Genomic DNA, 13817 nt, shown 5'->3' with positions numbered 1-13817 from the left:
AACTACTTTTCCCCCTGATGATTTCTCATTGTAACAATAAATACTTAAAGATCCAAAATTATAGAACTTCCATTCATTTTTTTAAAATGTTTGCATTATAAAATGAAGAAAAAACAAACATATTTCAATAATCTAGCATTCTGTCTTCATAAGTAGTCTGTCAGATGCCCCTAGGATAGGGCTGCCATATGTCTGGATTTTCCTGGACGTTACCAGGATTTCAAAAGCGGAATTGATGTCAGAAAGGCGGTGTATTGTCCTGGATCTTAGGCAAGTCAAAAAATCATGTTTTTTGGTGTTTTTGTAAAAAAACAACAACACAAAAAACCTCAACTTTCAGGGTGTCCTGGTTTCTGCTTTGTGACAACCCTACCCTTGGAGGAAGAACATTATACAGATAGTTTTCTAATCCTCCAAAACAGAATGGCCATCATGAAGTGATATAGCACATTCTTTGCATGAAATGTTTACAGGTTCAATTCCTGGAATCCCCAGTAGGTCCCTCAGAAAAGTCCTATAGCTATGCCCACGAAAGCAGCCATTTTATGAATGGGCTGCTTCCCATGGCAGCCATTTTGTGATGGTGTCCACTGCATTTTCTCAAAATTCCCTTGCACTAGATGGACCAGTGATTTGACTTGTCATTGGGCAGCTTCCTATGATCTTCTTAAAGGCTACCCCCATCCCACGACTTTTTACTGCAAATCTGCTCCTTAAAAAATATATATATTGCAAGCCCAATTGTAAGCCATACCTTGTGGAGAAAGAGTAGAAAAGATTCTACTAAACTAAAAGAGAACTGGAAGAAGTAAGAATGAAGGACTGACAGGGCAATTACTTGACTTCATTGTCTGCAAAGAAACTACAGAACATCTGTTAAGTGCCCAGAGGCTCCCAGTCAAATTTCTCTGTTTGATGAGGAAATATCAAACACAAAGGGGTATACAACTGTCAAAATATGTCTTGATTGAAGAAAGTCCCTCATGGTTCCCTTCTGAGAGAGGCTGAGAAATGAGAATTGGCTTGAGGTAGTTATACATCTGAACTCTTGATTAGCTTATACTGAAAGCAAGCATAAAGGAAGCATATTTATGTGGGGAGCCAGCTCATAAACTTTCTAAACAGAGTGTTGCCCCCTCTGCAGAGGAAGTTATGTGGATTCAAAGCACTGGAGGAAGGACTTTGAATCTACACAGCTTCCTCCAGCCGCCTTGTCTGCACCAGACAGCTCCTGACAGCAAACTCTCTAGTGTACCAATCCTCCCACTTGCAAAGGAACAATTCATCGAATCATATAATCATAGAGTTGGAATAGACCACAAGGGCCATCGAGTCCAACCCCCTGCCAAGCAGGAAACACCATCAGAGCACTCCTGACTCCTGAATTCCTTTCAGTTCCTGATTGTTCTGGATTGTGACTTGGATTGTCCTGGTTGTGACTTGGAAAAACGGCCTTTTCTGTCATTTTGTTTCATATGGGAATGTAACAAGTGTTGCACAAATGGACACCTGCTTGTTTAAGAGGGTTTTCCGGCTGTCCTTCTCCCCACCGCAACCCCTTTGCCCCTTGAAGGCCCCTTGAAGGCCCCTTGAAGGCCTGGAATGTGGCACAGGGAGTGGTAGTAGGAGGAGAGAATCACCCAAAACTACTTCCATTCCCACTATGACTGCAGCTCCTAGGATTTTGGGGTTACAGTAGGAAGGAGGAATGCAGGATTATCCTAACACTTTCATCCTTGGGCTCTCACTGCCTTGGATGCAAGGCATGATGCTTACATGCTGAATTACGTTTCCCAGTACTGACCAGCTTCAAAAATTCTTGCTTGTTTCAGGAACCCACGTGACAGTAGAAGTACATGCTAGAAATTCTACCCCACAGTTATTCAAAAAACTCTCCTTTGGGAAAGGTATGCCGCTTTTAAAAATCAATATTTTGTTTTGTCACAATTCTTACACATTTATTTTTTTTGTTCCCTTGTTCTCACAACAATAAAAATAAATTGACTGGTTCCTTGATAAAGGCAAAATATCTCATATTAAATTATATGCAGGAGCTCATGTTGCGCTGTAGTAAAGAAACTGAGCTATGAAAGAGGGAGTCTTCAAATCTTCTGCAGACTCGCTAGGTAGCCTTAGGAAAGACATTTTCTCTTATCCACAATTCCTCCACCACTGTGATATGTGGGATATTAATAGTGGCCTACCTTCGCAGATGGTCTGATGGTCATGACACCAGACCCCACAAATACAGCAATCACCCTAACTGAGGAACTCAACACATTTGCAGTGGTGTTGGGCTTGCAAGTAAACTTTGCCAAGTCCAAGGCTATGTGTTTCAACACCCCACCTCATAAACAAAAAGAATTTTCCAACATCACAAAGATAAAAATCTGCTGTACCAAATTCAGATACCTAGAGGTACAAATAACCAGAAACCTCAACAAACTACCTCCACAACTACAAAGCCCTGTGGCGACAAATTAACAATGACCTGAGGAGATGGAGCCATATTATCTTCACTCTGTCAGATAAAATAGCCATGATCAAAATGATCACTCTTCCAAAATTGACCTACCTATTCCATACCCTTCCAATCTGGATTCCACCAACCCAACTCTACTAATGGCAGAAAAGAATACACTCGTTTATTTTCTCATACAAAAAGCTTCAGTCACTTTTGCACTTTTATTATTGGAGAATTGTTCCATCTTTGTAGGGCCAATTTCCCAAACTTTCCTCTTACTATATTTAGTAGTAGAGAGGGAGAAAGAGAGCGAGAAGTAAATAAGTAAAATCTTCCACATATGAGACTATACTCAGCCCTTTAAAATGGTTTGGGCATATTAGTGAGCTGATATCCCAGAGATGATGGGAACACAAATAGTTGAGAGTTCAACATATGTCCTCAACTTATGGCAAAAGAAACACTTTCAGCATGCTTTTCACGTGATCATATGCTCATGGCTGCCACACCACACTGAGACTAGGAAAATGCCATGTGGGGTTTTAGTGTGATGACCTCTTGAACAAATCAGTGTCAATTAATTAAGTACTTGTTCTGTAGGCCTACTCTCCTTTCTCACTTCTCTTTTGTCTTTCTACTTCAATTCATTTTACATCCATTCACCTATCTCACATGCTTTTCACAATTTCATATGTTTTCCAGAGAACAGAAAACGCAGACCCCGTCCACCGGGTTTGAAAGACCAGCATGGTAACTATAGAGTTGTATTATACCATCGCTCCTACTCCTACAGTACAGATTTCACAGAGGAAACAACAATATACAAAACGGGAAGCATCCTTTTAAGAAAAAAAATGCACACACCAAACAAATGGAGTTCAGAGCAAAGTTTGCATTCAGCACCCAAGGCTGCCCATGTGGTGCTCCATGCCACATGTTCGCCATTGGACAGTTTTTCTGTGCTGCCAGCTCTGTTATCTTTGAAGCGGTTTGGGAACTGACATGACAGCACTTTCCATCTGTTTAGATGGCAACCCTCATGAGCAGTAGCAAGAGCATTGTTGCCACCCACAGCTCCCTAGAAAGATGCCTGAGGGTGCATACACAACATACATTTAAATCGCATGGCTTTCCCCAAAGGACCCTGGGAACCGTAATTTATCTTTCCCAGAGCTACAGCTCCCAGAAACCTTAACAAACCATAGGATTCTTTGGGGGAAGTAATGTGCTTTAAAAGAACTGTGTATGCAGCATGGATCAGGGGTGAGTCCTCTCTGATGACTCAAAGCAAGGATGCTGGTGCCGATGAGTTCCAGGAGGCTAAACTTACTAAGCTTTTGAAAATGTCATCAATGCATTGGCAATTTGGCTGAGAAGGAAATCCTGCTCTCAGATTACACCTCCGCATTTCTTAGTTACAAATACAGCTGATTATTAGGGAGTGAATGTATAAAGCACAGCAGCCATGGTGGAGATCAGCATCTGGCATCCTAGGCCACTGCCCCAGTGTTCCAGCGGGGTCCACCAGCACTTATGCCTGCGTTGGACCCTCCACCTTGAGCATCTGGGCCTGTGAGACTCCATTTTAATGTCCCACAGCACCCTGAAGTGAACACTCCATTCCATGCCACCCCAGTCCCCAAGTGGTGTGAGTCTAGGTGCTTACCCAAGGTTTGTGTTTCCTTTGGAATGAGGCACAGCAGAGGCTGTGGTGTCTTTATGATATGTGGTTTATATACAGATATATAAGCAACCTGAGCCTATGATAGAGAGGCTTCACAGCATTAACACCCCAAGAGGGCCTTGCTTCGCCATTAGCCACAGCCTTTAATTCCTGCAGAAACCCAACATCTTTCTCTGCTTTGCCTCTAGTGTAAGGTTACTAGATTTTTTTCAATGAATTTGGGGGCACTTTTCAACTTCAATTGATTTTGTATGGGGACTGATTTGTAAATCCAGGGACTATCCCAGGGAAATGTAACCTTACTCTAGTATTTAGCTCACATCACCCAACTCTCGGCTTTCAACTCTGCCTTTGGCCTTCTAACTACCCACCCATTTGCTATCTCACACAAAGCCCTTTCCTTTGTTCTGTTTAATGGCCCATCACCCAAGCTGACACCTCACCAAGAAGCTGGCCTGGCTATTCCAAGAATTAGAAAGGGTTCAGGCATTCAGCCTACGCCCCCCCCCACCCCAACCCCCACATAACAGCTACATGAAATGCTCTAGGGCATTATGGTGAAATAAAATGGCAGTGCCTGGTCTCTCCTGGAGTGCTGTTTCTGTCACCACCGCCACCACAGCCAAGTACAGCTGAGGGAGCCCACCAGTGTAAGAGGGGGCCCACTAGATGGTACTTTGACCAGAAACCCCTCCAGCCTGGAGCCAGTCCTTGTGCAGATGCAACCTCACTTGGTTGATGGCAAGGTGTTTGCATCACCATAACCGGATCACGCACAGCCCTTTTCGGAAGTTTGATGGGCAAGTGTTTTAGCTGAGCATGCTGCTTTTAAGATAGGCCTCCAATTAAACATTCGAAATTGGTATAGTCAGTGCCTGCCAATGTTATTTGTGCTTAAATATTGCCTTGCTCCAGTTTGCACAGCATATTGGAGGCCTAGTACACAATTCTGGCTGCTAATGGTAACAGTGTGTGACTGTAAGAGTTATTGTGAATTCTGCAGCTGTAGGGAGCCTTTTCAGTTATAACCTGACAAAGACTAAAACCGATCACCAATTTGAAGAAACTACCCGCTCCCAAATGGCAAAAAAGTAATTTTCTGAGCTGTATAGAGCAGGAACCTTTTAAGTGCGTAAATCTGCTTTAGCTCTCTTTAGGTCAGTGTAATAGCCCTCTTCAGCGAAAGGCCAGATAAACAAACAAGCCTGTTAAAGAGACAGATGCCTTGTGCTTGAGTGCTGGTTTGAGACAGACAGATGGCTGTTTGGTACATTAGGTGACAGCGCACACCCTCTTGCCTGTGGTTGCTCCATCACTAATCACAGTCTGGAAATGAGGTTGAACCAAGCCTGAAGAATAGTGAGACACACAGGCTTCTGACACTGAGGTTTTCTTCAGCTGTGCCTGCCCATTCCCCAAAGGTAAGACACAGCAGAAAAGGTGTGTTAGGGATGGAGAGAGAGCAAGAGAGTCGTGTGCTACTTGGCTTTAAAATCAGGAGAGGTGTTGTCAGAGCTGCTTGAAGATCCTAGCTCACAGAGGATCACGCTAGCCAGCGATCATTAAGTAAAAGTCTTTATTGAATTACAGTTTCCATTCTCACGCTGCTGCGCGCAAACTCTACGTCTAGTAGCTAGATCGGCGAAGCTCCGTCTGAGTCTCCGCCCCGTGTGCACCAACTTAATATCCTAGCCTTGCTCCACCTTTTCCGCCTGACTGTCCTCCTCTGGGTCCCTCTACCCCCCGGGGCTTCTTCCTTCCGGGATTCTTCTGACGCTGACCCGGACCCTCCTGCCTCCTTGCGCCGGGCTTTAGGACCTGGTTCCCTTTCGGGGCTGCTTACTGCGCCGCCTTCCTCTGCATTTGAACTTGGCGCGCGCGCCCAACCTTCCACCTTCCTCTTAACCGTTTCTTCGCTCCCCGATGGAGGTGTGGCCACTCCTGACTCATGCCCTCCCTCCTGTGGTGAGCTGCCAGCGCTTCCCCCCTGGCTCCCTTCCTCTTCCCTGCTTCCTGGCGGTGACGCTGGTCCCGATTTCCAGCTGCTCCCCCCTGAGTCCCTTCTGGCTCTATCTTCCTGGGGTGCCCCCCTTGACTCCCCCCTTGCCCTGGCCACTGGTGCTCCTTTCTGTGAATCCTCTGATTCACTGGAAAGACTAGGAGATCTCGGGTCGTCGTCATCACTCATCTTTTCTTCTGCCTCCTCCCCTTCGCTCTCTGTTTCCTCCCTTGCCCGTGCCTCTGCTCCTAAACCCCTGACATCCATCCCCCCCTCGAAGCCCCCCATTCCCCCCTCCCCTCCTTCCGGTGCTGGAGCTGGGGGCTGCTGTTGCAAAGGGACGAACGTCGGATATCGGTCGCTTCCCGTGGCGGGCCTCCATCTGAAGTCTTCCGGTTCTTCCTCCCTGCTCTCGTCGACGACGGTCACCTCCGCTTCCATCTCTGTGCCGCCGTGCTCGAAACCAGGGTCGTCCCCGAAAATGTCCATGTCCGTCTCTCCCTCACTTCCTCCTGGCGGCGTTGCTCGTCCTGAGCATTCCAGCCACTTTCTGCGGAACTGCTCCTCTGGCCTATCGTCCCACCAATACGAGGGTTCTGAGGCGGATCCCGAGGGTGACCCCTCCGGGGAACGGACGTCTCGTGTCGGTTCCTCGTCCGAGTCGAACCCCCGGAACGTGCTGGCCGAAAGCGTGGGCGTGAAAAGCCAGTCGTCGAAAAAGTCTGCTGGCATAGGTCTATGTGGGAAGAGGGCATGAAACTCGTCTTTGAGCAGAGGTTCGTCTAAGGCGTAGCCCGGCACCCAGCTGTTCGCACTGGCCGGGGTGCCCTCCTTGGCGAGAAAGTATTCTACCCCCTCTTCCCCCCATCTGGAGTCCAAAATCTCCGTGACTTCGTTGATGCGCTCCTTCTGTGCCACTCCCGCGTGCCCTGTTCTGTCTCTGGCCGGACTCGGCGCCGTTCCGGGTTCCTGGAACCTGTGCGGTGCCTTGTAGGGAGTGAGCACCGATCTGTGGAATACCGGATGCATTCTGGAACCCTCCGGAAGTGCCAGTCTGAAAGCTACCGGGTTGACTTGCTCTTCGACTTGGTAGGGCCCCAGTTGCTTATGCCCTAGTTTCTTCTTGGCCAACGACCTGGCCGGCACTGCGTTGGCTGCTAACCAAACCCAGTCTCCCACGTGGAGCTCTTCTCCAACCCTTCTGTGCTTGTCTGCTTGTACCTTGTATGCGTGCTTGGCCAGCTCCAGGTGGCGCCTCAGCTGATCGTGGACTTCCTGCAGCTCCGACGCGAACGCATCTGCTGTCTGCGGCTCCCCCTCCCCCATTCTTTCCAGTCCCGGGAAGGTTCTGGGGTGCCTTCCGTTGTTGGCGAAGAACGGCGTGACCCCCGTGGACACGTGCTTCGTGTTGTTGTAGGCGAACTCGGCAAGCGGCAGGTAATCCACCCACGTCGCAGGCTGTTGATTTGCATAACATCTCAGGTACTGCTGCATGATGGCATTGACCCGCTCCGCTTGCCCGTTGGTCTGCGGGTGTCTCGCCGACGCCAGGTTGATCTTGACGTTCAGGAAGCCCATCAGCTTCTGCCAGAAATTCGAGATGAACTGCCGCCCCCGGTCGGACAGAATAGACCGTGGCAGACCGTGAACCTTGAACACGTGGTCTATGAACAGTTTGGCGGTTTGCTCCGCCGTGGCCACCTTAGCACACGGAATGAAATGGGCCATCTTGGAAAACAGGTCCACCACCACCAGCACTGCCGTCTTGCCCCTTGAGCTGGGCAGATCCGTGACAAAGTCCAGGGCCACCCTTTCCCAAGGTTCGACCGGAGTTTGCAGGGGTTCCAACAGTCCGGCCGGCGGTTTGTGCACTGGTTTGGCCCTCTGGCATGTGTCACACCTCGCCACGTAGTCTGCGACCTCCCCTCTCATTCCAGGCCACCAGAAATCCCTGGCTACTAATTCCACCGTCTTCTCCTTGCCAAAGTGCCCGGCCGTGGGCGCGTCGTGCAGCTGCTGCAGCACCTTGGCTCGAAGTTCGTCTCCCGGCACGTAGATGGCCCCTTTACGGATGAGCAATCCATCTCTTAGCTGGAAACCGTCGGCCGCTGCCTTGCCCCTTTGCACCTCTGCCATCTTTGCTTGTGCGAAGGAGTCCCCCTGCAACGCTCGTCGCACCGCCTCTAGGTCCACGGTCGCCGCGGCGCACGCCCACACTGTCGGTGCGAAGATGTGCATGGCAGCCGCTGGTGTTGCGTCCTCCAGATACTGTGGCTTACGGGAGAGAGCGTCTGCCATGATGTTGGTGTCCCCCGGGACATACTCTATTCGGAAGTCGAAGTTCGCAAAGAACTCAGCCCAACGTATCTGCCTCTGGTTCAGGAACTGTGCCGTGCGCCAGTGCTCTAGATTCTTGTGGTCCGTGCAAACCTGCACCGTGTGCTTGGCGCCGATCAGAAAGTGCCTCCACGCCTTGAACGCTGCGTGAATGGCCAGCAACTCCCTGTCCCATATGGTGTAGTTCTGCTCGGACTTGCTGAGCTTCCTGGAGTAAAACGCTCCCGGTCGCCACACCCCCTGCGGGTCTTTCTGCAGCAGGACCGCCCCCACGGCTCTGTCCGAAGCGTCTGTCTCCACCCTCAATGGCTTGCTGGGGTTGACATGAAGCAGCTGCTCTTCCGACGCGAAGAGACGCTTGAGTGCCTGAAAGGACTGCTCCGCCTGCTCTGTCCAAATGAACTTCTTTTTCTTGGAGCTAAGCGTGTCAGTGATGGCCGCCGTCTGCATCGCGAAGCCCTTGATAAACTTGCGATAGAAGTTCGCAAAGCCGACAAACCGTTGGACCTCCTTCCGGTTGCGCGGGCTCTTCCAATCCAACACCGCTCGCACCTTGGCGCTGTCCATGGCGAGCCCCTTGTCAGACAGCTTGTAGCCCAGAAAATCCACCTCCGTCACGTCAAATTGGCACTTCTCCAGCTTGGCGTAGAGCCTATGTTGCTTTAGCCTGCTCAGCACTTCCTTGACGTGTTTGTCATGCTCCTGCTGCGACTCCGAAAAGATCAGGATGTCATCTAAGAAACAGACGCACGTCTTGTAGAGAAGTCCCGCCAACACGTGATGCATAAACGCTAGAAAAACGTGGGAGCCATTTTGCAATCCAAAAGGCATAACTCTATATTCGTAGGTCCCCAGTGGCGTGAACATGGCTGTCTTCCACTCATCACCCTCCCGCATGCGAATGAGGTTGTACGCCCCCCGCAGGTCCAACTTGGTGAACACTCTGCCCTTCCGTACCTTTGCGAGGAGGTCGTCAATGCGGGGCATGGGGAAGTCCGATGGCCTAGTCACACTGTTCAAAATCCTGTAATCCACTACGAGTCTCTTTTGGGGCGTGTCCCGCTTCTTAACAAAGAATACGGGACTGCCCCCCACTGCCTTGGACTCCCGGATGAAGCCGCGCTGCAAATTATGATCAATGAACTCCTTGAGTTCTTGCAGTTCGTCTTCTGACATGGAATACAGTCTCCCTTTAGGCAGCGCCGCCCCCGGCAGCAGGTCAATTTTGCAGTCATATGGTCTGTGAGGGGGTAGCCTGTCTGCCTCCTTCTCGCAGAAAACTTCCAAAAATTCAGCGTACTTGTGGGGAATCGCTTGCAGCGTGCCTAGCAGCAGCTGTGACTCCTCTTCCTCTCCTTCCTGCCTGGGCACGATGCAGTGTTCAGCACAAAAGGAAGAGCCGAAGGTCAGCTGCCTCTGGTACCAAGCCATCGTTGGGCTGTGCTTGTCCAGCCAACTCATGCCCAATACAACGGGCGTGTCAGATAGTTGAGTGACGTTGAAGCTGATGATTTCTCTGTGATTCCCAAGTCGCATCACCATTGGTGGCGTCTGCTTCACCACTTGCCCCCCGAGCAGCTCCCTGCCATCCACCGTGACAACCTGCAGGGGCAGTGTGGCCGGCAGCAACTGCACAGCGTGCCTGTCGACAAAGTCCTGCCCTATAAAGTCCGCATTGCTGCCTGAGTCAATGGTGATTGGCACGTCTATGGTGATTCCATTGGGCAGCTGGAGAGATGCTGTGAGCCTCACTACTGGTTTGGGCGGGAGGGGGTTCACGGGCTGTAAAATCTCTGGGGACTGCGTCACTAACACGTCTGGCTGGGCCCCAGTGCCTCTTCCTCCAGCCAGACTGCGTCGTTTCCCTGCTGTGGTCCTCCTTGCTGCGTTGCTGCAGTCACCATTGCTGAGGCTGCAGTGAGCTTGTGGGGCCTCTGGGGACACTCTTTTGCCATATGCCCTGGTTCCTCACAGACGTAACACTTCCTGTTCCCTCTAGGAGGCTTCGCTTTCACTGCTGCCGGTGCTAGGGCTCTGGTTGCTGACTGAGCCCTTGCACCTCCAACCTCCATAGGTTCGGCTCCTCCTCCTGGCGGAGGCGTGGATTGCGCCCACGCTGCTTCCCTGGGAAGGAAGGAGGGGCCCCCGGCTGGTTCGCGCCCTCCACGCCCTTCGTCCTTGCTCCACGGACGTCCTTCCAGCTTCACCCCCACTGCCAGTGCCCTCTGAACGACCTCCTGGGTGGTTCGGGGTCTCTCCCCCCTCGCGATCTCATCTTTAATCGAGTTGTGCAGCCCCTCCCAAAAGAGGTCTCTTACAGGAGCCGAATCTCTGTCCCATTCCAGGGCACTGACCAAGGCGAAAAAGCGGGCATGATACTGCCTGACGCTGGCCCTCCCTTGTCTCAGCCCATGCACCTCCTTCCGTGCAAGATCCACGTCAATACTTGATAAAAAGCACCCATCCATCGCTTTAATAAAGGCATCCGCATTCTGGAGCGCCGGATCCTTATCTCTCCATAAATTGCGTAGCCATGCTTTCGCATCCCCATGCAGATGGGACATGATGAACCCCACTCTCTCTTGTTCATCTCTAAAGTCTTTATGCAGCAGTTGCAGTGCACACAGTACGTCGGCTCTAAAGTTGGGATACTGTTGCAGGTTCCCATCGAAGTAAGAGACCAGCCCGCCTGTCCGTCTCGCCAACCCAATTCCCTCCTGCCGGGGTGTCTGCTTTGTCAGCACGTCTAACCTGACCTGGAGATCCCTGCAGGCGGCAGCTGCCTCCTCCTCTCTCTTCCTGGATGCGAGAACCTCGGCGTTCAGTTGTGCCACTGCTTTTCTGAGGTCCTCTATCTGCTGCTCAGCCGACATGTCGTCTGCCGTTCGTGAGCTCGCTAGTAGGCACCTGTTTCTCTCCCCTCCTCGAGGCTGTAGATGCCCACAATGGAGAGACGGAGCTTACTGTCAGAGCTGCTTGAAGATCCTAGCTCACAGAGGATCACGCTAGCCAGCGATCATTAAGTAAAAGTCTTTATTGAATTACAGTTTCCATTCTCACGCTGCTGCGCGCAAACTCTACGTCTAGTAGCTAGATCGGCGAAGCTCCGTCTGAGTCTCCGCCCCGTGTGCACCAACTTAATATCCTAGCCTTGCTCCACCTTTTCCGCCTGACTGTCCTCCTCTGGGTCCCTCTACCCCCCGGGGCTTCTTCCTTCCGGGATTCTTCTGACGCTGACCCGGACCCTCCTGCCTCCTTGCGCCGGGCTTTAGGACCTGGTTCCCTTTCGGGGCTGCTTACTGCGCCGCCTTCCTCTGCATTTGAACTTGGCGCGCGCGCCCAACCTTCCACCTTCCTCTTAACCGTTTCTTCGCTCCCCGATGGAGGTGTGGCCACTCCTGACTCATGCCCTCCCTCCTGTGGTGAGCTGCCAGCGCTTCCCCCCTGGCTCCCTTCCTCTTCCCTGCTTCCTGGCGGTGACGCTGGTCCCGATTTCCAGCTGCTCCCCCCTGAGTCCCTTCTGGCTCTATCTTCCTGGGGTGCCCCCCTTGACTCCCCCCTTGCCCTGGCCACTGGTGCTCCTTTCTGTGAATCCTCTGATTCACTGGAAAGACTAGGAGATCTCGGGTCGTCGTCATCACTCATCTTTTCTTCTGCCTCCTCCCCTTCGCTCTCTGTTTCCTCCCTTGCCCGTGCCTCTGCTCCTAAACCCCTGACAGGTGTGATGCAGTTAGACTACTCCTGGACATTGTTCCTGGGCCCGTGAAGCTGCCAATTTGCAGTAGAGACTATTTAGCACCTAAGTGCATCAGCTGATGTATAGCTGATTCACACAACACAGCATAGATGGCTTGTGTTGGCTGTGCATCTATGCAGTGGCGTAGCGTGGGTTGTCAGCACCCGGGGCAAGGCAAGTAATTTGCGCCCCCTAACCCATGGATTTGCGCCCCCTAACCCGTGGATTTGTGCCCCCTAGCCCTAACCCCCAGATGTTGTGCCCGGTGCAGCCGGGCCCCCCTGCACCCCCCACGCTACGCCACTGCATCTATGAACAGTCAACATAATGGCAATATACAAATCTGATCCTCTGCAGATCTGTCAGAACATTTGGGCCCAACCAGATGCCCCAACCAGAAGCAGGGAATTGAGGCAATCAGCCTCTCCTACTGTGGCCTGTCATTCAGTGGCATTCTGCATATTTACCAAGAGGCAGTGGTGGCTGATGGGGCAGAAAGCAAGGAGGTCAAGAGCCCATTACAGGTGGAGGCAGAACCAACGAGAGGCAGAGGCAGCTTTTTCTAGTTTTGTCTCCATCCTCCACCTTGCTGAGTTCCAGGAGAGCAACACCGAGACGAAGGAAGAGGAAACTGACAGGCAGTACCACCCCCTAGACTGGCTGTAAATAAGGCAGTTAGGTGGGGCTGGCTGAGGTTGGTGCAGCAGTGCCCAATTTTGCCTAATGGAGCAGCTGCCTAGAAGTTCCATAGAACCATGATCCCCAACAGCCATTGGCAGACCTAGCCTGTATCAATTTGCATAATCCCATTTTAAACTGACCTAAGCTAGTAGCCATCATGAACACAATCCTATGCATGTCTACTCAGAATACCTATTCAAATTGATTTAGTCCCAGGACATAGTGCATAGGATTTCGGGCATAGGCTATTTACATGAAGCAATAGCCTGTGTAGGTAGGGATGCACATAGTTGCATAGGGAAAATGTTTTTACAAAGCTGATCAGATCTGATTTCATCTTCTGTGTTCTGCATGTGTTGCAGCTGATGCAAATCTCCTCCATTGCTTAGCCTTTTGGTCCCCGCTTAATCAAGAAACCTTTTGCCTCCCCTTTGTGCGTTAACATTTATAAATTGGGAAAAGGTGCGCAAAGCCAATGCAGTACACGCAACTGCCCATTTACACGGGGGCTATGCTCTGAGGCACTGTGTGTTTACGTGAAACTGTATATATTGGGAACACCATTGAAAAAACCTGCAAAACCCTCCAAACCTCCAACTCTCCAGAGGCCTCAATGGTTGGCGCAAAGACTCCTGGGATTGTGTGATCGAACCCAGCCCTCCTGCCCAGCATGATATCAACTGATTGACAAGTGGACGTGGTTTGGGAGACATGGCCTCACAGGCCAAATTGGACCCCCTACTACAGCACAACTGGCGCATAGGCTGGAGTTTCCTCATTCCTAGTTCGTGTATAAACTTACCTGCTCAGTGCTCCATGCATCTGATGAAACAGGCTCTGGGCAAAGAAAGCTTATGCCACTATATATTTATTAGCCTTTTCAGTTGCTGGTGGACTTTTATTTCTTTTTACATAA

The 13817-nt window shown here is 50.9% G+C and overlaps 1 protein-coding gene across 2 annotated transcripts in view; it reads left to right on the top strand.

Annotated features, from left to right (window-relative positions):
- KY (kyphoscoliosis peptidase) overlaps positions 1-13817 on the top strand; it is a 41695-nt gene that overhangs the window by 9093 nt on the left and 18785 nt on the right. The window contains exons 4-5 of one of the 2 annotated variants that reach the window (XM_081192624.1): positions 1833-1907; positions 3167-3214. In XM_081192624.1, the coding sequence (XP_081048750.1) occupies positions 1833-1907; positions 3167-3214 (123 nt within the window). Of the gene's footprint in view, positions 1-1832; positions 1910-3159; positions 3215-13817 lie in introns of both variants that reach the window. The other variant, XM_081192623.1, reaches the window with a different exon arrangement.

The sequence above is a fragment of the Podarcis bocagei genome (assembly GCF_964188305.1).
Source record: "Podarcis bocagei genome assembly, chromosome: 4".
In the NCBI taxonomy this organism is placed as follows: Eukaryota; Metazoa; Chordata; class Lepidosauria; order Squamata; family Lacertidae; genus Podarcis; species Podarcis bocagei.
The sequence above is the reverse complement of the archived record's forward strand: the minus strand, read 5'-3'. Positions and strand labels throughout refer to the sequence as shown.